At 48.4% G+C, this 25,648-nt stretch overlaps 1 protein-coding gene across 2 annotated transcripts in view; it reads right to left on the bottom strand.

The window, feature by feature from the left end:
- Positions 1-13,882, bottom strand: part of Gypc (glycophorin C (Gerbich blood group)) — a 38,566-nt gene extending 24,684 nt beyond the window's left edge. Inside the window, exons 1-2 of one of the 2 annotated variants that reach the window (XM_050134948.1) lie at positions 13,651-13,882; positions 13,545-13,620 (exon numbers count right to left, since the gene is read on the bottom strand). In XM_050134948.1, coding sequence (XP_049990905.1) covers positions 13,545-13,584 — 40 coding nt within the window. In that variant the 5' untranslated portion in view covers positions 13,585-13,620; positions 13,651-13,882. Of the gene's footprint in view, positions 1-13,544 lie in introns of both variants that reach the window. The other variant, XM_050134947.1, reaches the window with a different exon arrangement.
- Between the last annotated feature and the right edge of the window lie 11,766 nt (positions 13,883-25,648).

The raw sequence follows: 25,648 nt of genomic DNA, 5'->3' as shown, positions 1-25,648 counted from the left end.
GGTACCACATAAAGCACCCACCAACTACATAGAAAGACAGGCACCGTGTCGCTGTTTCTGGAGGCCAGGCAGCTTCTGCACAGTGCAAGGACTTGGCATGCCAGTCCCAGCCCCTTTCCTGTTTGGTATCTTTCCAACTCATCCTGACTTCAGTCATTCTCCAAGTTACAACATCAACCAGCATAGAAGAACTGAAAGCTTGTTTCTTCAAACACAAGGGGATTTGTGCATGTGTGTACATGTGTGGGGGTGTGCATGTACACGTCGGGGTATGTCTTCAGGCCAGAGGTGACCTGAGATGTTGTTCCTCATTTGAGACTGGGTCTCTCCCTGGCCTGGGGCTCTTTTCTCAAGCGTGTGAGGTTAGCTGGCCAACACGCCCCCACGAAACCACTAGTCTCTGCTTTCCCAGCACTGGGATTACAGATGTGTACCACTGTATCACGCTTTTCTAAGGATTAAAGTCAGGTCCTTGTATTGCATAGCAAGCGCTTTCCCTAGTTTTCTGTCTCCTCAGCCTCCACACGCCAAGCTTTGATTCTGATAGGTTAAAACTGTATCACGTGAAGAAGAGATTCAGGATAACCCAGTGTTAGCTAAAGTTGGAACCCGGGTGAGTACACTGCATGGAGTCACTTTTCAAATACCCGGGTTCCTGTGTAGCGATGAACTCAGCCACAGGGAGATGGTAAACAATATGATCCCAAAGCTGAGTCTGTGTGTATTTATCTACATCAACTAAGACGAGATTAGAATCGCCACTGTTGGTGCTGGAAAGATAATGAAACATAGAAACAGCTGCAGTGGAGATTTGAAGCAATACCATCATTATTGGGACTGTGACGTTGGGTGGGGACCTCAGGAGCGACGCCATTCTTTTGAAACTGCAGGGACATGTGACCAGGAGAGCCACTCTGTTAGATGTGCCTGGAGTGGGGGAACCTGTGCCAGCTGTTCCTGTGTGATACAGACCTCCTTGGTTCTCTCATGGTTTTGGAGCTTGACCTCCTGACCAGGCTCCAGCCAACAGTAGCCACGTGCCCCTGTGTCTCCTACAGTCATCACACAGAAAGGACCCGCTGGGTCAGAGACATTGTTCTCAACCTTGGGAGATGGTTCAGTAAGTGAAGTGCTGTTGAAATAGGAGCGGCGGAGCTGCATCCCCAGCACCCCGGCCGCTTGGCTAGCTTATGCCCGGAAATAACAACACACAAATTGTATTCATTCAAAGACTGCTTGGCCCATTTCTATCTAGCCTCCTCTCGGCTAACTCTTGCACCTGGACTAGCCCATTTCTAATAATGTGTGTAAGCACCCCAAGGTGTGCTTACCGCGAAGATTCTAAACTATGTCCATCTTGGGTCGGAGCTTCATCGCGTGTGCCTCAGAGAGCAGAGCTATCTGGAGAGCGGAGCATGGCGTCTCTGCTCCAGAGCAGAGCTGTCGAGTCTACCCGGGAGAGCTGAGCATGGCGTCTCTGCTCCAAAGAGCAGAGCTGTTGGGTCTGACCTCACTTCCTCTTCCTCCCAGAATTCTATTCTGTTTACTCCACCCACCTATGTTCTAACCAATAAAATGGGCCAAGCTAGTTTCTTTATTAGCCAATGACCTTCCTCCATCAAAGTGCTTGCCGCGGAAGTGTGAGGACCTGTGCTTGAATCCCCAGCACACACATAAACTGGGTGTTGCAGCATGTCTGCAAGCCCAGCTCTCCTGCAATGGGAGGAAAGGTCGAGACGGAGGAGGCCCTGGACGCTTGGAGCCCAGCTAGCCTGGCATGCACTGTGAAGACAAACAAGGGACCTTAACAAGGTAAAAGGTGAGGACTGGCACCCGAGACTGTCCTCTGATTTACACATCTGTGCCACTGCATGCTGTCACACACACTTACACATGGCCACACAGCATTGCATGTAGTGGCCCTGGGGTGGAGGTATTCCAGGAACAAGCAGAGGACATTCATCTCTCTAGACAGTAACCCTAGCGGGCAGCTGCCCACCGCTGCCCCCTTAGGGCACAGGGGGTGGACTTATTGACAGGACCCACACATAACTACAAATAGTCACTGTGTATTCTCTGCAGACAGCACTGACATGCTGGTCACAGATGGACAAGCCAAGGTGAGTGCAGGAACAGAGGCACCTGAGTGATGTAAGTCGAAGTAAGGGTTTTGTTTTGTTTTGTTTTGTACTGTGACTGGTGGCACTGGCTTCTTGTCTCAGCTACCTGGCAGGTTGAAATAGAAGACTGTCAAGTTTAAGTCCTGCCTGGGTGAATTGTTGAGACCTTGTCTTAAAATTTAAAAAAGGAAAAAAAGAAGGTTGTGGGTTCAGCAGGTGCCTAACATGCACAGGATCCCAGTGTCACAAGAAAGGAAAGGGCTCAGGAGACAGCCGGGTCTATAAGGTGCCTGCCATCCACACAAACATGAGGTCCTGGTGTTGATCCCTAGAACCCACACAGAAAGCCTGTTGTGCACATGTATAATCCTGGCACCAGAAGGCAGCAGATGGCGCTCTCCAGGGACTGCAGCAAGCTAGTCTAGCCACATCGAGTCTAAGATCAATGGGAGCCGCTATCTTGAAAAATAAAGAGGAAAGGATTGAGGAGAACTGAAATCATCGACCAGAGGCTTCCACAGGCACATGAGTACACACACATGCCTTCATACACGAATCCATAAACACACGTACACCACAGCTCACCCAAAGAAAAGAAGAGAAGATGAAGAAATAAAGGCCTTTCCTTCTGGGGATATGGGAACGACCTTGGGTCTTACTGAAGCCAAGCAGAAGGTCCCAGCATGGCGGCTAACCAAAGAAGCTCTGAGTAAGCGGAGACACATCTGACATCAAGGCTGGAGTGTTGACGATACACGGGGGACATGGGAGATACTGTGTTTTGGATCCCCAGCTGCCGCCATGATAACCTGGACTTACGTTCTATGTAGATGACTTTGTGGTTGAATGGAGGACTGCATGTGGACCCTTAAGCCAGACGGCGTGGGCCCTTGCCACGTGCCACTCTCTGCCTTCCCTTGTGTGCACGGGCTAAGGTCCTGGCCTTGGGCTTTGCCTGTCTCTCACTGTGATGATTAAAATGTGAATGTCCCCCACAGGCTTGTGTGTTTAAAAACTCTTGGTCCCTCATTGGGGGCACTGTTTTAAGTTTGGAAAAGACTGCCTAAGGTTTATAAATCCCACTGAGGGACTGCCTTGAGGTTTACAGCCTGCCCCACTTCCTGTTTGTGCTCTGCTTCCTGACTATAGTAACAGCATGAAGCCTCCATGCCTTCCCCACCGTGACTATAGTAACAGCATGAAGCCTCCATGCCTTCCCCACCGTGAGGGACTAATTCACCTTGAACTGTGAGCCCAGTAAGACCTTCCTCCCTTAAGTGACTTCTTGTCAGGTATAATCATAGTTCCAGGAAAAGTAACTAACACCCTAAATGACACACCAAAGGCAAGTGATCCGTGCAACCCCGGGCCAGTGGGTCTCTGCTCGGGGGCCACAAACCCTTTGGGGGGGGGGGTCACACATTAGATATCCTGCATAGAAGATACTTACATTATGATTCACAACAGTAGCAAAATTACAGTTATAAGGTAGCAATGAGATGATTTTATGGTTGGAGGTCACTGCAACATGAGGAACTAACTGTATTAAAGGGTCCCAGCATTAGGAAGATTGGGAATCACTGCCCTAGACTGTCCATCAGGATTCCCAGCTAGTCCTTTCTGTTCATCTTCTCGTGCCACTGTCTCCCCTGAAGAGAACCCTCTTAGACCATCTTCCATCCACTGACCTACAGTTCTTCAGCGAACACCATTGCTTCTGGGATAATGAACCACAAATCTCAAACTTTTGAATGAAGATAACCCAATAAAAAAAAACGACATCTTGAACTTTGCAGGAAAATGGATGGAGCTAGAAAACATTATTTTGAGTGAGGTAACCCGGACACAGAAAGACAATTATCACATGTACTCACTCATAGGTAGTTTTTAAACATAAAGCAAAGAAAACCAGCCTAAAAAATCATAATCCCAGAGAACTTAGACAACAATGAGGACACTAAGAGAGACTTACATAGATCTAATCTACATGGGAAGTAGAAAGTAGAAAAAGACAAGATCTCCTGAGTAAACTGGGAGCATGGGGACCTTGGGGGAGGGTTGAAGAGGAGGGGAGAGGCAGGGAGGGGAGCAGAGAAAAATGTAGACCTCAATAAAAATCAATAAAAAATACAAAAAAGAAAAAAAAAGAAAGAAAAAGAAACCAGTGGAGGGGCTGGCAAGATGGCTCCGTAGGTAAAAGTACTTGTAGCCCTAGCCTAGTGAGGAAAGTTTAGATCACTGGAATCAACAAAAAGACAGATGTGGTGGCTCACATCTGTAATCTTGGCACTCTCACAGTGAAACAAGAGGCAGAGTGGCAGCTGCCCCGGAGGCTTCTGGACCTGCTAGTCTGGAAGACAAGGAGCAGCAGAAATAAGAGAGCCCGTGCCTCAGTGTGTGACTGGACAGAAGTGACTCTTCAGAGTTGTCCCCTGACCCCCACACGGTGTCCCCTGACCTCCACACTGTGTCCCGTGACTGCCACACGGTGTTCCCCGACCTCCACACGGTGTTCCCCGACCTCCACACGGTGTCCCCTGACCTCCACACGGTGTCCCCTGACCTCCACAGGTGTCCCCTGACCTCCACACGGTGTCCCCTGACCTCCACACGGTGTCCCCTGACCTCCACATGGTGTCCCCGACCTCCACNCCCCTGACCTCCACACGGTGTCCCCTGACCGCCACACGGTGTCCCCTGACCTCCACACGGTGTCCCCTGACCTCCACACGGTGTCCCCTGACCGCCACACGGTGTCCCCTGACCTCCACACGGTGTCCCCTGACCTCCACACGGTGTCCCCTGACCGCCACACGGTGTCCCCTGACCTCCACACGGTGTCCCCTGACCTCCACACGGTGTCCCCTGACCTCCACACGGTGTCCCCTGACCTCCACATGTGTGTTGTAACATGTTCCCTCTCCAGTAAAATCTACAATGAAGCTGAAAGAGAATGAGATAGAGACAGAGGTAGGAATACAGACAGGTAGACAGACAGACAGATAGTTAAGTGGGGTATGGCAGCCCAGCTTTTGGGCCACAGGGTGCCTACTATTGGGCCCCAATTCTTTGATCTTGGGGATCTTTTCTTTCCGACAAATATTACAGATAGTATTTTCTAGCTGTAAAGATAACCGCACTCTTTGTCTTTAACGGATCATTCTCTTCCTTCTGATTTTAGTGACCTTCAGGCAGTACTGTGAATTTGAATTCCGGGTTCTAGGGGCGGGTGGAGCTGGCTGAAGCCCTCCTACACACTCTCAATGTAGTGGGTTAGGAGACAGGAAAAGAGAAGGAGGGGACAGGCAGGCTGCCTGCGAAGTCCCCGTCACCTCGCTGGTTTCAGTGCCATTGCACGCAAAGGGAGATAAAAATACCTCCCCTGAGGCTGCTCGGGGTGACAGGAGATAACTCAGGCTGAACACACACTGCTCGGGGTGACAGGAGATATAACTCAGGCTGCACACAGGCGCTGTCTCCTCTCTGCTTTGAGTCATGGAACCAGTTACGGTTAGAGGAGGAGGAGGGGTCAAGAGAGGAACAGAGTGGATGAAAAGTGAAAACTAAAAGAGATTATGAAACTGACGGGGAAAACAAGGGCACGCATAGCTGACATTAATTTTCCTAAAATGACAGGTTCTGCAGAAATGGAAGGAGAGTCGTTCAGAGGACATACCAGCCCCAGGGCAGGAGCCAATAAAGCAAGGGCCTGGCTTTCCTCATAGGAGCCCTCAGGGACCTGGTGTGTGGACAAGAGGAGGGGAGGGAGAGGAGAGAAGGGGGAGAGGGGGGGAAAAAGAGGAGGGAAAGGAGGAAAGGGGAGGAGGGGGAGGGGTAGAGGAGGTGTCATTTCTCAGGAAGAAGACGAGGAGGAGGAAGATGTATTCTTCACAAAGAGGCAGAGTGGCCATTCCCAAAGGGAGGCGAAGGAAGAAAGGGAGAAGGAAGAAGAAGAGGGGGAAAGGGGAGGAGCGAGGGAGGGAGAGGAAGAGGCCTGCCTCTGGAGAGAGGGAAGCCAAAGTCTGAGCCACAGCTGTGGACTTCTCAGAGGGTAACACAGAGGAACAGAGAAATGCTGCTTGAGAAGACACTCAAGGGCAGAGGTTCTCGAGGTCTGGAGCAGGGAGGAACCTTTGCTGTGCGCAGGCTAGGAGACACCCTAAAAATTAGATGGCAGGTTAAGAGGCAGAGCCAACAGTTGCTCACAGTCTATTCGGGGGGGGGGGGGGCACTGAGAGGCAGGGTGATGCATAGGATTTATGACAGCCTCCAGAGGAATGATGCTTCCTCCTCACAGAGCTGACTGACAAAAACACGAAGGGGCATGCTGGGAGGCTGCTCTCTGTGCCATGCTGTGGGAGGAGGGGGACACTGGGGGAAGGCTGCTCTCCTGGCTCAGAGGGAGCACTGTGCCACTCCATGGGAGGAGGGGGACACTGGTGGGAAGGGCTGCTCTCCTGGTTCAGAGGAAACATTGTGCCATGCCGTGGGAGGAGGGGGACACTACGGGGAAGCTCTGCAGAACTTGACAGTTTTTGCTCTTTCCTTGGAGGCAGGATGTCAGTAAACGGCCATACGGAAGGGTGGTGTGGAGTGTGGGGGGCGAGGAGGCTCTCATTCAGAGCGATCATGAACCTGCCCTGGCATCATTCTGTGCGAAACTGTTTGTGTGTGACTGTGTACAGGAACACACTTGCACACATCCATGTGGCAGTCACAAATTAGCTTTAAGCATTGTCCACGGGTGTCTTTTGAGACAGGGTTTCCCACTGATCAACTATCCAGAAGGCTAGGCTAGGTGGCCAGTGACTCCCAGGAGAGGTATGCCTGGTTCTAGCTCCCCAATTTCAGCCACCATGTGTTACTTTTCTTTTCTTTCTTCCTTCCTCCCTTTTTTCTTTCTTTCTTTTTTTTTTTTTTGGCATGAATTCTGGGGAATCAAACTTATGTCTCATGTTTTCAGGACAAGCATTTTAACTGATGGTTTATCACCAATCCTAGGGGCCATTTTATCTGTCAGGAGATACTTGGTACTCAGAATATACCCTGTATATAGAGATAATCATTATCCCCTTACAAAGATCAAGATTAGCTATGAAATGTCAGGACTCAGTGCAACACGACAATGTGGACCACTTGTTATACACGAAGAAAACAGAGAGAGTAGAGCAGGAAGTACATTGTCCTCGACGTTCAGGTCCTATGGCACTGCCAGGGTTACATAAAGAGGCCAGCAACTTGCCTAAGTTCATTGCTGGTTCACACCAGGTCCAGATTCCAATCCCACTGCTAACTTCCTCATCACTAACACACTGATGAAATCTATTCGGGCTACACAGTATTTTTTAAAATGACTGAAGAGAATTTGAGAGATGGCCCAGCAGGCAAGGAGCTTGATCTCAGTTTGACAGTCTCAACCCATGTAGAGAAGAGAGAAACAGGACGAGATGGCAGGTGCTTGTGGCTCCAGCTCTAGAGAGGCAGAGTTAGGAGGATTCCCAGGGCTCCCTAGTCAGAGAGCCTGGACTCATTGGCTCTAGGTCAATGAGAAGTCTTGTGGCAAAAAACAAGATGGAGACCAACAGACAACCTATTGGGTAAAGGCATTTGAACCTGGACCCTCACAGGATTCACACAGTGGAAGGAGAGAACTGGTTCCCCCAAATGGTCTTCTAACCTACACACACACACACACACACACACACACACACACACACACACACATACAAGGTAGGGGTGGACAAGAATGATGGCACCCAAGGAACGACACTTGAGGTTGCTCTTTGGCCTCCACACACATACACAACACACTATACCTACATGAACTTTCAACCCCTCACACTCATGCAGCCTCAGCTGCTGAAGAGGAATCAGAATCTGAAGCCTCTAGCCCTGAGAAGCATCGCAAGCCTCTCTACCGAGGGAGGATCCCTGGCAAGTGAACTCGCTGCTCAGTGGACACTGAAGCTGCAGACGCGGGGCCCAGATGAAGGGCAGACAGGCACGGCTGCTCTACCGGGTCTGCTGTGGGTAGCCATCCTATCTTCCCACATGACAGACTCTAGTGCCCGTTTGCTACTGCTGACATGTGATGGTTCTCCAGGCTAGAGTTCCAGGTGGAGCCGGGCTTGCAGGTCAGCTGGAGGAGTGGGCCCTCGGGAACATGCACCGCACATGAAGGAGAAACGTGGGAATTTAGGTGATGGCTCTCTGTGAAAGGTGCCTGTCAGCAAAGTATAGAGGTGGCCAGCTAATGAGCGTGTGCCGGGGTGGAAGGGGATACCTGGGCAGTGCTGCCGGCCGAGGGCACCACAGGAGACCTGAAATAGAAATTCCTTCTCTTAGCCCTGAAAAGGAGTCAGAGAAGGAGTGTGTGATTTAATACAGAGGGAGAGGAGCAGAGATTGGACTGCACACAAGTATCAGCAAACGGTGTCAGTGAGGGGCTAGGAAGATGGCTCCAGCGTGTCAAGCATCCCCAGAATGTATGCAAAAGTCCTAAACATCAGGAGCAGTGGTGTAGGCGTCTGCAAATCTACTGAGGCTAGTGAAGTGAAGACCAACATCCCACACTGTCCTCTGACTTCAACATATGCACCACGGTATGCATGCATATTACTGCACGTATACACACTCTGACCTCTAAATACACACCACAGTATGCATGCATATTACTGCACATGTACACACTCTGACCTGTACATACGCACCACGGTATGCATGCATATGTACTGCACATGTACACACTCTGACCTGTACATACGCACCACGGTATGCATGCATATGTACTGCACGTGTACACACTCTGACCTGTACATACACATCACGGTATGCATGCATATGTACTGCATTAGACACACACACGGACGGAGGGGAGCGAGAGGGGAAGAGAGAAGGAGAGGGACGGAGAGCGAGGTGAATGAGAGGTAATAGAGGTGAGGGTGTGGAGCATCAAGGCGAGAGAAAGAACAAGGACCTCAGGGTTAGGTCAAAGGAACAGCAAGTCCTTTCCCAAGCTGGGGGCTTCCTGTGGCAGGGAAGCAGCTGTGCACAGGGCTCTCTAGCAGCTGGCACGAGGCCTTGTCCAATCTCCACCTACCTCCAGATGGAATCCAGAGCCTTGGGTTGGGCTCTAGCCAGCAGGCGGGAAAGAGGCCATTGTCTGTTACTACAGGGGCCAGAGGGTTGTACAAAAAACATTGTTTTAGAAGAATGTATAAAAATTAAAATTTATAAACCTGAGGGCAGTGGCCAGCACTCCCCCAGAAGGTCAGATGATATAAGGATCTAAAGGAAGCACCAGGCCAAGCTGAGAGGTGGCAGGGGAGGAGGAGATAAGAATGCCATTCAGCTGTGCTCTTAGCATGCCGTGTGTTTGGGGCCCTCTACTTGCTTCAAGGTCTCCTTTACTGGCCTTTTAGCATACATCAATTTAGCATTGGCCTGGGAGCTATAGGGGTGACTTCTCAAGGACATTTCTCTATAATCACCACCTGTTTCTGAATGGCTCACTTAACAATTCATCATGGCAGGCCCTAAGGAGGAGACAGGGGTTTGGGGAAGGGTGTGGGCCCAGAGTCACTGAGGAGGTCAAATTCTTTTTTTTATTTTTAAAGATTTATTTATTTATTATATATACAACATTCTGCCTCCATGTATGCCCGCACACCAGAAAAGGGCACCAGATCTCATTACAGATGGTTGTGAGCCATCATATGGTTGCTGGGAATTGAACTCACGACCTCTGGAAGAGCAGTCAGTGCTCTTAACCACTGAGCCATCTCTCCAGCCCAGATTCTTGAGAGGGGGCAGATGCAGGACCCACCGGGACTGCCAAGTAGCCTCGTTGTAGGTTTGTTTAGTGGATGACTTTCCAAGCCTGTTTTGTTTTGTTTTTAATGACTTGGGCTACATAAACAAGCCCTTGACAGACACGCAGATGCATTCAGGGGAGGGTAGCTAGACATCTAGGAGCTGGATACAGGTCAGAAGGGTGAAGGTGGAAAGGCAGGCAGAATTGGCAGACACATGAGGGCCATCAGGGAAGGCTGCAGCAATAGTGGGGCAGGTCTGACCACAGGAACGGAGAGACAGTGTTAGTAGGTGGTCACGGATCATGGCAGGAACCCAGGCCTGGCTGAGGAGTTGTGGCATGCCTGGTGGCTGTCACACAGGGCTCTGGGTTGGTTAACCAGGTACAGTCCTTGCAGTGAGCAGAATCCCTTGCCTTGCACACGCTCACTGCCAGCAGGCCACTGACTCCACAGGTGGACCTCGGCTGCCTATGTCTGACAGCCTCCATTACCAGCCTGGCTTAGTACTTAGCAAGTTGGAAGCCTGAACCAGGCAGGCCTCCCTGATCCTCCATTGTTCCCTTTGTCAAATACCAAGCATGCTGGGGTGATCCAGGCAAGGTCCACACCAAGGCTTGGCATAAAAGCACTAATAATACTGTTACACTGTCAAAAGCAAGAAATAACAGCCTTGCCACCTGCTGCTGGAGACTGAGTGAGGGTACCCACATCTGCAAGTCAGTTTGCTTTCTCCTAAACCAGCACTGCTAGGCACGGCTCCAGGTGACTTCTGTCCCCCAAGCCGTTACTGTGAGGCTGATTGTTAAACCCACCAACCGGAGAGAGAGCTGAGGCCCTGAGATACTGGGATTCCCCCGAAGCCGGTAAACGCCCAGGCCTGACACCACACAAGGACAGATAGACGAATGGATGGACTAGGCTCTGGCAGGCACTCCCCGCCAAAGTAATAGCGTATCTTATCAGTCATAAAACATGCTTAGAGTCTCTTGTAATTAGAGAGGCATACTCCAAAGTGACCACATTTCCTACCCATCAATTCAGCTGAGATGGTGAGAGTGAGCAAGTCTGGGGGTGATTTTCTGTCCTCATAATGGTCACGAGCATTAGAAACTGGAGAGGTAGTTCAGTCCATAAACTACACAAGGGAGAGCCCACGTTTGATCACCAGGACCCATGGAAAAACGCTGGGTGTAGTGGTACGTATTTGTAACCCTAGTGCTGGGGAAGCAGAGATAGGGAGGTAAAACTCACGGACAATCAGCCTAGCCTATTCAGTGAGCTCCAGGACAGCAAGAGACCCTGTCAAAACATAAGGTGGTAAGGACCTGAGAAATGACATCTGAGGTTGCACACGGATCTGTATGCATGACAGCACAGATAGGTGCACACTCAACACTCATGCACACGGACAAACATGTACATATGCACACGCACACACGTGTGCATCCCCATACACACAACTGGCACGATCTTCTGGAGGACAGTGTCTGAGAATTTAAGAATATTCTAAACACACAAAATATTTGTCTCATGGATTAAATCCCGGAATAGGACACTTTATTCTGAGCTCCTACAGTCACATATAGGTAAAACTCCACATACAAAGATGGCTCTGTCACCCACAGATAAATCCATTCGGTTTTCTTAACCTCTCCCCACTCACTGTGAAAACAGTTACCTACTTCCACTACACACACACACACACACACACACACACACACACACACACAGTGCCTCTTACTCCACAAGCCCTCTGCTTCCCAGAGTGTTTTGCAAGTCTCTAACTTGCAAACTTGCCCAACTGAGGGTACCCTGGGAAAGGTCCAGCTGCTTACTTGTGCCAGCCCCACAAGACTCCCAATGTCCCCAGCATCTAGAGGGATTGCACAAGGGTTGAGAGATATAATTTCATTTGGCACCTCTGGCTATCCTCTCTGCCTCTGCCAGCGACAGCAAATTCTATATAAAGCTGCCAAACCTGGCATCTCTATGCTAAGCAGTGACCCTTTTCATCCAAGGGCAAGGCACCAGACCGCCCTGCATAACGTGTTGGTAATGGTGACAACCAGGCCTACAAGAAGCCTAAACCCTGCTGGATCTAGGCAGACCCGACACGGAAGTCAGTTCTCTCTGCTCCGACCTCAGGCACTGAGTAGCTACAGCTTCATCATGGAGACAGAATGCAGACACATCCTGTCTGAGTTAGCAGCAAGAAATAGGGCTCCCATAGCAGGGACCCTGCCACAGATCCAATGGGGGACAGTAACCGGGAGGACTATCTGAGCAAAGGCAACCCCATCAGCCCTGGAAGAGAGGTGTTTGCAGCTGTTGGCCAAGCAAGGTCTGAAACTGAACACACGTGCTCGTGCAACCACAAACGAGAACCTGGGTCAGCCACAGACTGAAACAAACGCGTGTGAACCTGGATGCTAGGCAGCCTCAACTCTCAAGCATTTGCATGCATCTCATTCTTACAATCCAATGAGAAACGCTCCATGAGGCTTTCTCACTTTGTGGATGCCGAAACCGGAGCTGAGACATCACAGTTCCATTACAGGCAACATGCAGGATAGCATGTGCTGGTGACAGAGGCGGGCACACAGTCACAGACCACACACCACCAATAGAAGGTACCTATCCAAGCCACACAAGACAGGGGCCCCGAGGGGCCTCCATCGCCAACATTTATAGGACTTAACAAAGAGTGGCGGCAGACCAGGGGTGTAGTTCAGTTGGTAGCATACTGGCTTAGCATGCACGGAGAACAAAGTTCCCCCTTTAGTATGGCATAAACTCCTGTGATCACAATGCTTGAGAGGTGAAGGCGGGAGGATCAGAAGTTTAAAGACATCTTTGACTACATGGCCTGGTCCAATTTACAAACTAGCCTGGATTACATAAAACCCTGCCTCAAAAATATAAATAAATAAAGTGAAAAAGGCCTCTGCTATCCCTTATTGTCTTATTATTGTGCTAGAGAACGCCATGTAATTCCTCTGAAGTAAGGGGTAAAACAGATAAACAGTTGTGTTCTTTTAAAAACAACATTTTAGGTTGCAAGAGCCCCAAAGCAGAGGAGGGCAGGCGCGGAGAGGCCCATCAGTGTTTCCGACATCCGGAGATTCTCACTGACTGCTCTTGTCACCAAGAAGTTAAAGCCTTTAAAAAGACGGCCGTTTTTGTTTGTTTGTTGTTTCGTAATCCCAAAGAGTCTAGGAGAGGGGATCTCGCAAAGTTTTGTGCCTGTCCCTGGGCCAGGAAGAACTGTTGGAGGTTTTTGGAATTTTCTCGGAGTTGGCCCGGGTTCTCTGGTGCGAACTTGACCGGACCGCGGCGACTTGCCTTGGGGTGGGGGTGAGGAGTTCGCTTGGGGGTGGAGTGTGTGGTGGGTGCCTGGTAAAGGCTCGGCCTCTCCCTCCCTCGGGTCCCGGACCCTTCCCAAACCCCACACAAAGAAACAGCGCGCCACGGCGGGACTGGTGGCCTCTTTGGGCTGGGGGCCAGCCACCATGCCAGCGGGCCCGGCCTGCGGCTCCTGGACTCGGACCCCGCGCGCTCGGTGCGGTGCTTCCCGGGTCAGGCGGGGATCCGGGGCAGTCCCGCTACTCACCGTGGTGCGGGGGAGGCGGCGTGCTCTCGGGGCTGCTCATCGCCACGCGGCGGGGGAGACACGCGGTGGGCGCACTGCGGCGGCGGGGGTCCCCAGCTCCTGGACCCTGCCTCTCGGTTGTAGCCGGGACTCCCACTCCGCGCGCGCGGCGAGCAGAAGGGAGGGGCTCCGCCCCAAGATAGGCACACTTCAACTTTTTTTCTACAACTTGGCCATGAGGTTCCCACCCATTTTTTTTTTAAACACACACCCGCCCACTTCCGAACGTTTTCTTCTGCGCTCTAACTTTCTGCTCAAAGCTCACAGTTCGAGGTGTTTCTGTTTCCATCTGCCACTATCAGAAAGCTTGGGGTTAGACAGCCCTCCCTCACTCCCCTCTCCCGCTCCCACCCCCGTGTGAGCACTGGAAAAGTCCCACGTGAGACCCAGTGGCCTGGCTGGGCACTATCCAAATAGGGGCAGACAAGCGTTTCAAGCCGTGGCTTGGATGCTTGGTTCTGTGCAACCGGAACCAACCTAAACATTTCTTCCTTTTTAAAACGATTCCTCTTAATTAACATTAATCGTTGTATATATATTTTCAGGGCTGGGCACGATATTTCAGGGCGTACATAGGCTGTGTACTGATGCGGTCAATTAGCATTTCTAACTCTTTGCCAATCTTTTACTTTTGGAGGTATCCAGCTCAGTGTGTGTGTGTGTGTGTGTGTGTGTGTGTGTGTGTGTGTGTGTACCACTTACCCAGTCTTGCTCTAGTTTCCTGCCTGTCACTGGTCACTAATAATTGCTACTTTGAGATGACACTGTAGATTCCACAAGACAGGTAAAGCGTGTGCTTGACGCTCTGTGTCTGGCTTAGTTTCCGCCACCCTTTCTGTGAAGGGTGGAAGGCCTTCGGTGTCACCTGACGGTGTCACCAGCTTGTATCATTATCTAAGTAGCTGTCACCTTGCAAGCATGAGGAGGACCAGAGTTCAGTTCCAGTGTCTTAGTTACCTTTCTTGTTGCCGTGATGAAATAAGGTTTATTCTGGTTTGCAGTTTGAAGGTACAGTTTATCATTTCAGGAAAGGCATGGCAGAGGGAGCTTGAGGCATCTACATGGGGAAGCAGAATGGAGGCGGCAGGGGATGCTAATACTCAGCTCACAGGTGGTAGCCTAATCAATTAAACAACAACAAAGCCAGTGGAGCACACTTGTCAACCCAGCACTGGAGGAGTGGAGGCAGGTAAATTCCTCGAGTTGGCTGGCCAGCTAGCCTAGGTTGCTTGGTGAGGTCCAGGTTATTGGGACACCCTGTCTTGAAAACCGAGGTAGATGGTATCTAAGGACCAGCAGCTGAGGCTGACCTCTGACCCCCACACGCTGCCCCATGTGACCTGAAGTCCCTTTATCCCACGTCTTTCCGTAATTCGTCACCCCACATGTGGTATGGCTGCATCAGGGTTAGAAGGATGTTTCAGACTTTTGATGTGCTCAGAGCCGTTGCTGTAGCCATTCAAGTTCCAAGTCAAGATGACCAGCGGTGGCCTTGGCGCCTCTTCCCAATATTAAGCCCTAAATTTCAGTCTGGTGTTAATTCCGAGATGAGAAACCATTGTAGCTGCATCTGTCTCTGTCCCTGTAGCGGTGATACAACATCCCGACAAGTGCAACTTAAGGAGGGAAGGCACCGTCATTCCTGGGAAAGCCTCGGTGGCTGGAGGAAGCACCAGGCCCCCTGGGGAACTGGATCAACAACCTGGAAGCCGTGAGTCATGATGCTGGTGCTAAGGTCACTTTCTCCGTTTCCTGCCACTCGGGACCTCTGCTCGCAGGGTGGTGCTGCCTAGGGTGGATCTTCCACACCTCTGATTAACCTAACCTAGGTACTCTATCGCAGGCATGCTCAGAAGCCCAACTCCTGGTGACTGATTGTATCAAGCTGGTGATTGACACTAACCACCCTACAGGAGAACTCATCAATAATAATGCTATGCTAGATCCCAACAAAATAATACTCTCAAAGTGACAGCCGGGACGGTGGCATGATGTTGATCCTTAAACCTTACATCCGACTAAGGGATAACTTGGCTAGGACAGGTCTTCTCCTGCCTCATTTCTGGAGATTTGAGATAGACATGCTGGCTTCTCACACAGAGCAAGCTGTTACAGGCCAGGATACAGTAAAGTTGAAGAGTGTCGAGGGGGTAGAACCCCATGGTGGTACAGGCCACTGTGGCCAGGCCTGAAGACAGTGCAGGGCTTTAAATTCGGTACCAGAGGCTGGACGATTAGAAGACTGGTCAACTCCTAGGAGGAAGTCAAAAGAACACTGCAGAGATGAGCTGGGTCACTATGAGGTAGGACATGCCTGAGAACCGTAATGATGTCTTCATTGCTTTTCTACAATAAGAAAAAGTGAAGAAAGAAAAGAAGCAAATAGCCAGAAAGGTGTGAAAGGAGCTGGAGATACTGCTTGGTGGTTGAAAGCTGAAATCGTGCGTGTGGATCCCAGGGCCCACAGAAGCCTGGCACAATTCTGAATGCACTCATGACTTCAGCTGTAACCTAGGCACAGGGTGTTAGGAGTGTAGACCTAAACGACTTCCCTCCCTGACTCCCTGCCTTCCTCCCTCCCTGCCTCCCTGCCTCCCTCCCTCCCTGCCTCCCTGCCTCCCTCCCTCCCTGCCTCCCTCCCTGCCTCCCTGCCTCCCTCCCTCCCTCCCTCTCTTCCTCCCTGTGTGTGGATGGAGAGCAGAGGTCAACCCTGAGTGTCTTCTCCAGTCACTTGTGAAACAGGGTTTCTCAGCGAATCTCACTGAACCTGGAGATTGCTGATTTGATTAGACTAATTGACTGTAAGCCCCAGTGATCCTCTCGTCTCTGGTTCCCCAGAGTTGGATCACAGTCTGTGGCCCTGCACCCAGCTCTCATGTGGGTGCTGGGTGCTAAACTCAGGCCCTCATGCTTGCATGGCAAGGCAAACACTTTACTGACCAAACCATCGCCCCAGCCCCAGGAGAGGCTTTCTGAAGGGGATTTCCGCTATTGTTATTTTTGGAAGCAGGGGATTGGCTGGGCAGAAATCCTAAGTTTCAACCTTGTTTTGATTAATGAGTTCATTAGGGTAATTCCAGTTCAGAGATGTTGCCGTAACTACAGCCGAGGCAAACAGAATTTATTAGATACTACCAGACTGTCTTCCAACATGTATCAGTTTCTGTTGTCGTGAGACAGGCATGGGGTCCACAGTGTTTTATCTTCCAAATATTTGGTACTGTGGTTCTTTTTTTTTTTTCTTTGGTTCTTTTACATTTTCTGACTATGTTGGGTATTGGTCTTAACTTGGCACAAACTGATACCTGTCAGGTAGCATGGCCGATGAGGTGAATGAAGTACTTGAGATCAAAATGGGCTCCTGGGCTATTAGACGGACTGAGGAATTTGGGCTTTGGTATTTTGGTGGCTAGTTTAGTTGCCAGTTTGATAGAACCAAGAATCAACTGGGAAGCAGGTGTCAGCGCGGAATTCTCTTGATCGTGTTGCCTTGTGCACGTGTCTGTAGGGAATTATCTTGTTTACCTAACTGGCACAGGGAGCATCATTTCCTGGCTCGGGGACCTGAACTGAGCAAGAGCAGAGAAGTCTAGCTTAGTACCAGGCATGCGTACATTCACCCTCCCTCTGCTCCTGGAGGTGATATGACTTGTTTCTCCGCATCTCTGCCTTGGCTTCCCTACAGTGATGAACTCCAACTGTAATCCAAGTGTAAGTTGATCTTTCTCAGGTTGTTTTAATCACGGGACAGAAATGAAATCAGGACAGGAATGGACTCACGTGCTAATACCCGGTTTGTTTTTCTCTCTTCTGTATGCAGTTTTTTTTCTCTTTTTTGGAATGTGTCACATAGAACGTGGCTTGGAAGCTGAAGGTACTCGATAAGTGGGGGCTTATTATTATCTTTATTTTTGCTTGGTGGTTTTACTCATTGATGGAAAAAAAAAACCCACCAAGTCAGAGTAATCTGGCAGAGTTCTGGGGAGCAGTGAGTGTCAGGCCTAATGGAGAGTTCCCTGCTGGATGAACCCCCGGGGTGGTTTGTTATATCATCTACCAAATATGTACTCTTCCTGTCCTCAGCATGAGTCTGCAGCCAGCCAGTGCTGCCAGAGAGCTGCTGTGTTTGGAGGAATATTAGAGGCTCTCCCTACTGCTGCATCTAGCTGAAGCCTGGAATGTTCTCATGGGGTGGAGGGGATCTTGGTCGTCTGCTTCAGCCCTTCGCAGGGTGCAGAGGTCACTGTGCACTGTGGTGGTCAGTTTCCCTAGCCTACACCGTTCTGACTTGTATATCGCTCGCTCATCAGGACCTGCTGGAAATGACACTCTGGGACATATCACAATTTTATTGTCTACAGCAACAGTAGAAACTGCTGACTATGAAGTGGAATTTCTTTTCTGGTAAGAGTGGATCTGACTGTGGACAGATGCTTAGACGCTCATCCCTGTGATGAGTTTTTCTCTGAAGAAGACAGTGTTTGTTTTCTCTGAAGCATGGGACAATCAATACAAAAGCTGCTTCTACTCTGAAGGAAGACAATGACACTGAAAGGAAAAAAGACTGGATGAGAACCATAGTTTTCTGGCTACTGGTACACCTGAAGTGTGAAGACCAGACTAGAGTCTTGAAGGATGGAGGCAAGCTGGGTGTGAATATAGAAATATTTACGAAACAGTAAACTATAGATGACATTCTTTGTACATATAAGGAGAAGGTTTATACGAGCTGTGAAGAATTCCGTTCTTTTTCCTCCTGCCCGCGTATTCACTCATCTGTCCATACAATTATCCTCCCATCATTTATCCGACAGTTATTCATGGGCAACCCAGGGTACTCATGGGGACAAAGGAGGAATAATATAGAGTTGCCTTGAACACGAACAGAGTCAGCACTGGAGATAGTGACTTCTCAGAAAAGAGAGATTGTCTTGCTGATGCTAACTGAAGAGGGACTATCCACTCTAGCGTGGACTGTATAATTCCATGCTTGGGATCATAGAATACACAAAAGGAGATGGCTAAGCACCAGCCTTCATCTTTTCTGCTTCTGGCTGTGGATGCAATGTGACCAGGCACTGTGCCCTCCTGCGGCCATGCCTTCCTTGCCATGATGGGCTGTACCCCCTGAAGTATAAGCCGAAATAAGCCCTTAAATTGTTTTTGTTTGGTATTTTGTTGCAGCAACAACAGGATATACCAAGACACCAATCCTCTGAACTATGTCTGCTCTATACTCAATTGTTTTTACATTTCAAGAAAAAAAAAAGCAGAAAACAGTCTCTACTGATGGGCATCTGAGGCAACAGCACATTGTCCCGTAGCCTAGTCCTCTTCTGGCTTTTTCTGCCTTTCTTAACTGAAGTCCACAGTGGACTATGTCTACTATCCCTGTGTCACTGTAAGAATTGACGAGGTAACTCATACAAACTGTGAAGAATGATGTCTGGCAAATAGTGGCATCTCAACCATGTTTTCAGTAGCAGGACATCTTCATGTACTTCTGTGGGGACTTCAGAAAGACAATTAAACACGGAATTGCTAGGCGAAGGGTAGAACTCTCAGACAACTGGTAATTTTTATTTTGTACTTTTCTAGCATATGGAGTTTCCAATTTGAGGGACTAGGAAGATGGTTCAGTGGGTAAAAAATTTATTCATACAGTGTGAGGACTTGTGTTCACATTCTCAGAGCCCACAAAGAGCCAGATGCAGAAGCGAGTGCATACACAATCCATGGGCTTCTGTGGCGAGAAGGAAGGCTTCGTGAGACACCTCGTGAGCTTGTGGGCCAGTTAACCTGGTGTGCTGGACTTGTCTTAGAGGAGGTAGAAAGTGAAGCTCAATGCCTGAGCTTGTCCTCTGACCTCTATATATGTGTTATGGTATGCATGTGCCTGCATACACGCAAGCATGCATAGGATACATACATCGCATGTGCATACATAAAGTATAAAAAATTATGACAGACACAGCATTAAGAAAATTGGCTTGACATTATAGAGAATTATTAAGGCAGGCTATTTTGAGGGGCTCAGTTCTGCAGAAGGAACTGATGACAGGGAGAGCTGACACCGACATGGTTTTTCTGCTGAGGCTTTTGCTTGTGGACACTCACAGCTGGGGGGTCTGAAAAGAGTTAACGGCATTCTTTAAAGGCTGAAGAGAAAAAGGAATTCAGGACCCATGGGGGAGGGAGCTCTGGTAAGACTCCAGCTTGTGTGTGGGTGTTCAGAGCTGTTAGTGTGCATTAGTGTGCTGTGTGGGCTCTCTGACTTAGTGTGCGGTGTGTGTGCTCTGACATGTTAGCGTGCATTAGTGCACTGTGTGCTCTAACATGTTAGTGTGCATTAGTGCGCTGTGTGCTCTGACATGTTAGTGTGCATTAGTGCACTGTGTGCTCTGACATGTTAGTGTGCATTAGTGCGCTGTGTGCGCTCTGACATGTTAGTGTGCACTAGTGCGCTGTGTGTGCTCTGACATGTTAGTGTGCATTAGTGCGCTGTGTGTGCTCTGACATGTTAGTGTGCATTAGTGCGCTGTGTGCACTCTGACATGTTAGTGTGCATTAGTGTGCTGTGTGCACTCTGACATGTTAGTGTGCATTAGTGAACTGTGTACACTCTGACATGTTAGTGTGCATTAGTATGAGGTGTGTACTCTCTGACATTATAGTGTGCCCACCTCTGTTTTGAGATAAGGCCTTTCACTGACCTGAAACGCATCAAGTAGGGTAGACAGACCAATGAGCAAGCAGTAGGGCTCTGTCTGTCCCACCTCCCGGGAGCTGGCATTCCATAAGTGTATCACCACAGCTGGCCTTTTAAGATGTATGTTCTGGCCATCAACCTGAGGTCCTTCTGCTTGCAAAGCAAGCACTTTACTGACTAAACCATGCCCCAGCCTAAATGCATTGTTCTTAGCCAAGTCTTGTTTACTTAGAGGTAAATGGTAAGGGAAGGTGAACCATCAACTGTGTCATGAAGTTCTTTAGGCTTTGGTGAATACAGTGTCGTGTAGCTTTGATTACAGTAAACAATAGTCTCGCTGCCGTGGGCCTGCCATTTTTCACCTGCTCTTCCGTCTCTCCGGAGCTGTTGGCAGCCTCTCATTTTTCTCCCATCCTTTGGCTTTCTGTGACTGAGACAGTCTTACTGAAAGGCCAAGGATGACCTGAGCTTTTCACACAGCCCAAGCTGTCTCCAAGCTCCCTATTCTTTTTCTGTCAACCACCCCATGCTGGGGTTGCAGTATTGTACCATCATGCCTGCCTGGCTGATTGCTGAGTTTTAGGACAATGGCTGATCTACTTTAGCAAATAATTGAACCCAAAAGAGAATTATGAAGACCTCTGACTCATAGGTAATTTGGGTAGGAATGGTGGGCAATCTCAAAACATCCTAGGACTGTCAGCATCTGAAGTGGGATACATCCCTGTGAGACACTGCCGTAGGATCTGTACTCGCCAGGAAGTAGCAGAATCAAGCTGAATTGGGCACAGCTAGCTGTAGCATGCAGGAACTTGGAGAGTTACCTGGGTTGGGCTTAAAATCCATGTTTCTGGTCAGTGTTTCTGTGTTGAATGTGAATATATAGAAAATATCCTTTTAGCTCTCTTCCCTAACAGTCTTCCAAAATCTATCTTTATTTTATTTATGAACCGATGTGTATGTACATGGCCCATGGGGGTCAAAAGAAAGCATCAGAGCTCCTGGAGCTGGAGTTGTAGATGGTTGTTATTTGTCCTGTGGGCACTGGGCACTGCAAGAGCAGCCAGTGCTTTTAACCTCCAAGACATCTTTTTATCCCCAATGCTACCAAATTTCTGATCTCTCTAATTTTCCTTATTCTGAATAGCTTTAAAAACTTCTCTTGTTTTTCTGTGATACCTTCCTTTAGCCTTTGTTTATGGAGAGATATCCTTTGCTCCTTTGCATTTGTACGGATTTGTACGGTCGTCTGATCAGATGGATGCTTCTCTTCAGCTGGTTCAGCAGCTTGACCTCACACCCTCTTGATGGTTTCCCTCCTAGAGAGAAGCCTGATGTCACCCTCATCCTTGTTCCTCTGCAGACAAAGTGTCTCTCCTGCGCTTTCTTTCGAGAGGTTCTGAACTGGTCAGAACCCCACCTACTCTGTCTAGAGCCTGAGACAGGGGGATTCCAAGGTCTGGGTCATTTGGGTTACAAGGGGGGCGGGGTTTAAGGGCAGTTCAAGACATTTAGCAAAACCTACCTCAAAATAAAAAGTAAAGAGGACTGGGGATGTAGCTCAGTGATGCAGATTACCTGCTTAGCACGTCTGAGATCTCAGATTCCCAGTAGCTTATCTTGGCCTCATGTTCTGTGGTTTGGCTATTACAGACCTTTATCTGTGTGCAATGTATCTATCCTTGGTGTTCTCTCTCTTTACTAGACCAATGGCTTGGTGCCAGTCCATAATTATGAAAATTTCTCAGGCATTATTATTTCACATGACCCCGCTATTCCTTTCTGAAGAATATTTTATCCTTGAGGACTACACTGTATTTTCATTAATATCATTCCTAAGTATTTAATTATGTTTTGACAAAGGCTAAATTTTCTTCTTTTCTAATTGCTCATTGCTAATCACAGAAAGCCAAATTATTTCTTGGTGTGCCCTCGTAGCTTGCAAAGAGCCCCGCTCAATTTTTTTAATTAGATATGGAAATTCAGTATAATTTTGATTCTGTGGTTTTAATACAATTTTCTTATTTTTTGACTTTTTAAATAAGTTCATGTGTGTGAATGTGTAAGTATGTGTGAGTAAGTGTGTGTGTTTTCCATATAGCAGTGTATATGCATGCATGTGGAGGTCAGAGGGCAACCTGGATGTTACTCTCAGGAATGTCATCCACCTCCTTTGAGACAGCCTTTCATTGACTTGGAGCTTGTCAAATAGGCCAGCTGGTTAGCAAATCTCAGGGACCCACCTGTCTCCCCCTCCACTGCTAAGATTACAGTACCATTATGCCTGACTTGTCCAAAACTGGGGCCTTGTGCTTCTAATTACAGTATTTACTGCCTGAGCCAGTCTTATTAGGGTTTCCTATGTAAGTCATTATATTTGCAAATGTCTGTCGAGTATTTTAATTTTAATCAAATGTTTTCTAAACCATTTCATAATAAAACAAGTGAAGATGTTAGTCCATCTGAAAGCCCCCCTGTAGCCTGTCGAGACTGTTCCACGTTATCTGCATTACTTGCATGAGTCTGCCCCTGAAACAGTATGGTGAGGTATCCTGTGAATGGTGCCCTTCAGAGCAAATGTGTGGACAGCAGTGAACCCGCTACTAACAGAGGAGGAGCTCCTTGGTGTCTGCAGTGCCTTGGGAATCTTGGAAAAGTCTGCCTTGTCTGTCTATCAGGTTTGTCCTTTGACGGTCTCCATTTGATGTTAACATGGATACAGCAAAGTTATCCTGGTGACAGCCAGGTATTTGGCTGGCTGAAACAGGAAGTATTGATGTATTGTGGGTTCAAAGCCTTCCTCAGCTACAGAACCATTAAATAGCTACCCTGGGAAACTTACACACACACACACACACACACACTAGTGCACAAGCATATGTAACAATAATCAAAGAAAAAGAGGCCATCAGTTTCACAGGGAGTGGGGGGTGTCATGGAAAGAGAGGGGAAGGGGAAATGATGTAATTTTATTTTAATTAAAAATATACATTTAAAAAACATCAAGAATCAAGATGTAAATATTAGGGTAAATCATTCTGCCCCCTCTTCTGCAGGCTGGGGAGGATCATGATGGTGGTGACGGTGATGATGGTATAGATGTCGCATTTGTAGCTGAGCATTCTGTTGACCCTTCATCTCCACGTTTGGTCAGTGGTGAGTTTCTGCACTAACCACCATCCGCTGCCTGAGGAACTTCCCTGATGAGTCTGAGAGTTGTCCTACTCTATGAGTATGGAGACACAGCTTTCAAGGACAGCTTGATACTCTGTCCACTTAGCAGAAAAGTTGGAGTAGGTTCCCCGCTGGACCCCAGAAATTTATTTCTATAGTTGTGCAGATCATGAAGCAGCACAAGGGTTTGTTCTGGTCTACAGTTCAAGGAGGTTGTTCCATCATGATGTAGAAGACACGGCAGCAGAAACAGGAGGCAGGCCGTTCATATTGCAAAGACATTCAGGGAGCAAGAGGAAGCAGGAAGTGGGGCCAGGCTGTGAAGCCTCAATGCCTGCCCACAGGGATTCACTTCCTTCAGTGAGGCTGGATCTCCCAGAGGTTCCACTGCCTTCCCAAGCAGCGCCACCGACTGAGTGCCGTCACATGAGCCTGTGGGGACATTTCTCCTTCACACCGCAGAGCCGTCTCTGCGTCAGTACACATTATTGTATTAAAATTCAACAACAGACTTGAAAGTCGGAGTTCACAACTTTGCCGTTTTAAAAGATTTTTTTTTCTATTCTAAGTATTTTATGTTTCTATGTAAATGTTAGGGTCAGCTTGTCAATGTCTTCAGCACAGCCTACCCAAGTCCTCATTGAGACTGCAGCAGATCTACAAGAATATTTAGAGTGTTGGCATCTCAGGATCTGACCTTGTCTTTAATGCCCACGTCATACCACGCTCCTTATTTAACTCTTCATTAATATCCATCATGAATGTTGTATTTCTTTGTCTAGACTTCTTAGCATTCTCCCCACTAAATTCATTTTTAAGCAATATGTGTCTTTATATAGTCAAAAATAATATAGTTTGAAATTTGATATTTTTGTCACAGAAGAGAGCTAAATCAGAGAAGTAATCTATAACTTGGAGAATAATCTCAAATATGTAATTAATTATAGCAATGAGATATAATGTAGGGTCATTAAGAAGCCTGTCTGGGCCAGGCAGTGGTGGTGCACACCTTTTCTCGCAGCGCTCGGGAGGCAGAGGCAGGCGGATCTCTGTGAGCTCGAGTTTGAGGCCAGCCTGGTCTACAGAGCTAGTTCCAGGACAGCCAGGGATACACAGAGAAACCCTGTCTCAAAAGAAGAAAAGAAAAGAAAAGAAAAGAAAAGAAAAGAAAAGAAAAGAAAAGAAAAGAAAGAAAGAAAGAAAGAAAGAAAGAAAGAAAGATTTGTCTGGTACATACCCTTGGATTTACAGGACAGGGGTGAGGAGTGAAGGAAAAGCCAGACCCCATACTCACAAAACAGAACTGTGTGACACTGACCGACTGTCCCCTCTCCCCCACAACACCCTGCAGATCCACTCATGAAGCCTGTGATGGTGAGAAGAGTGATTGTCAGCTTGACAGGATCCAGACTCCCCTAAGGGACAAGCCTCTGGGCATGTCTGTGATGTGACTACATCTTTAAGTTCCTGTTGCCATGACTTCCCAACAATGATGAACGGTGGCCTGGAGTCCTGAGCTGAAATAAACCAGCTCTTCCTTAAGTGGCTTCTGTCAGCAGCAGGGAATGGGACAGGGTTCTGGGCTGAATAAAAGGGGAAAGGGAGCAGAGCATCAGCATTTATCTCTCTGATTCTTGACTGTGATGGCCACGTGGCCAGCTCCTCGTTGCCATGCATTTCCTGCCACAATGGATGGACTGCATTCTTAAACTGTGAGCCAAAACAATCCCTTCCTTCCTTAAGCTGTTATTTTTTTTCTTTTCAGGTATTTTACCATGGTCACAAGAAAAGTAGTTGATTCAAAGCACTAACCGATGCAGTTGCCTTTGGAGGAAGTGCGAAAGGTTGGAAGAGGTCGCTTCATCAGGGATGGTCCTAGGTGTGTGGGTGATAGTTGTATATAAAGAAGAGAGATGAAGTTATACCTTTTTTTGTTATATAAGGACAATACAAGGAAGCAGCTGCTGTCTGTAAGCCAAGGGAAGAGGTTTCATTGGAAGCTGAACATGCCAACTCTCTGACCCTGGATACCCAGCTTCCAGAACAGAGAAACAAGCCACCCACTTGACAACCTTTTGGTATGACATCCAGACATGATTAGAACACACAGTGACATTTTCATTGTGACTTTCAGGTCAAGCCCGTTTCCCTCCCCATGTGACTGCATTCCCATATACGGAAA

The sequence above is a fragment of the Alexandromys fortis genome, unplaced genomic scaffold (genome assembly GCF_014885135.2).
Source record: "Alexandromys fortis isolate MF-2015 unplaced genomic scaffold, M_Fortis_MF-2015_v1.1 scaffold_25, whole genome shotgun sequence".
In the NCBI taxonomy this organism is placed as follows: Eukaryota; Metazoa; Chordata; class Mammalia; order Rodentia; family Cricetidae; genus Alexandromys; species Alexandromys fortis.
This window is presented reverse-complemented; position numbering and strand designations above follow the sequence as displayed.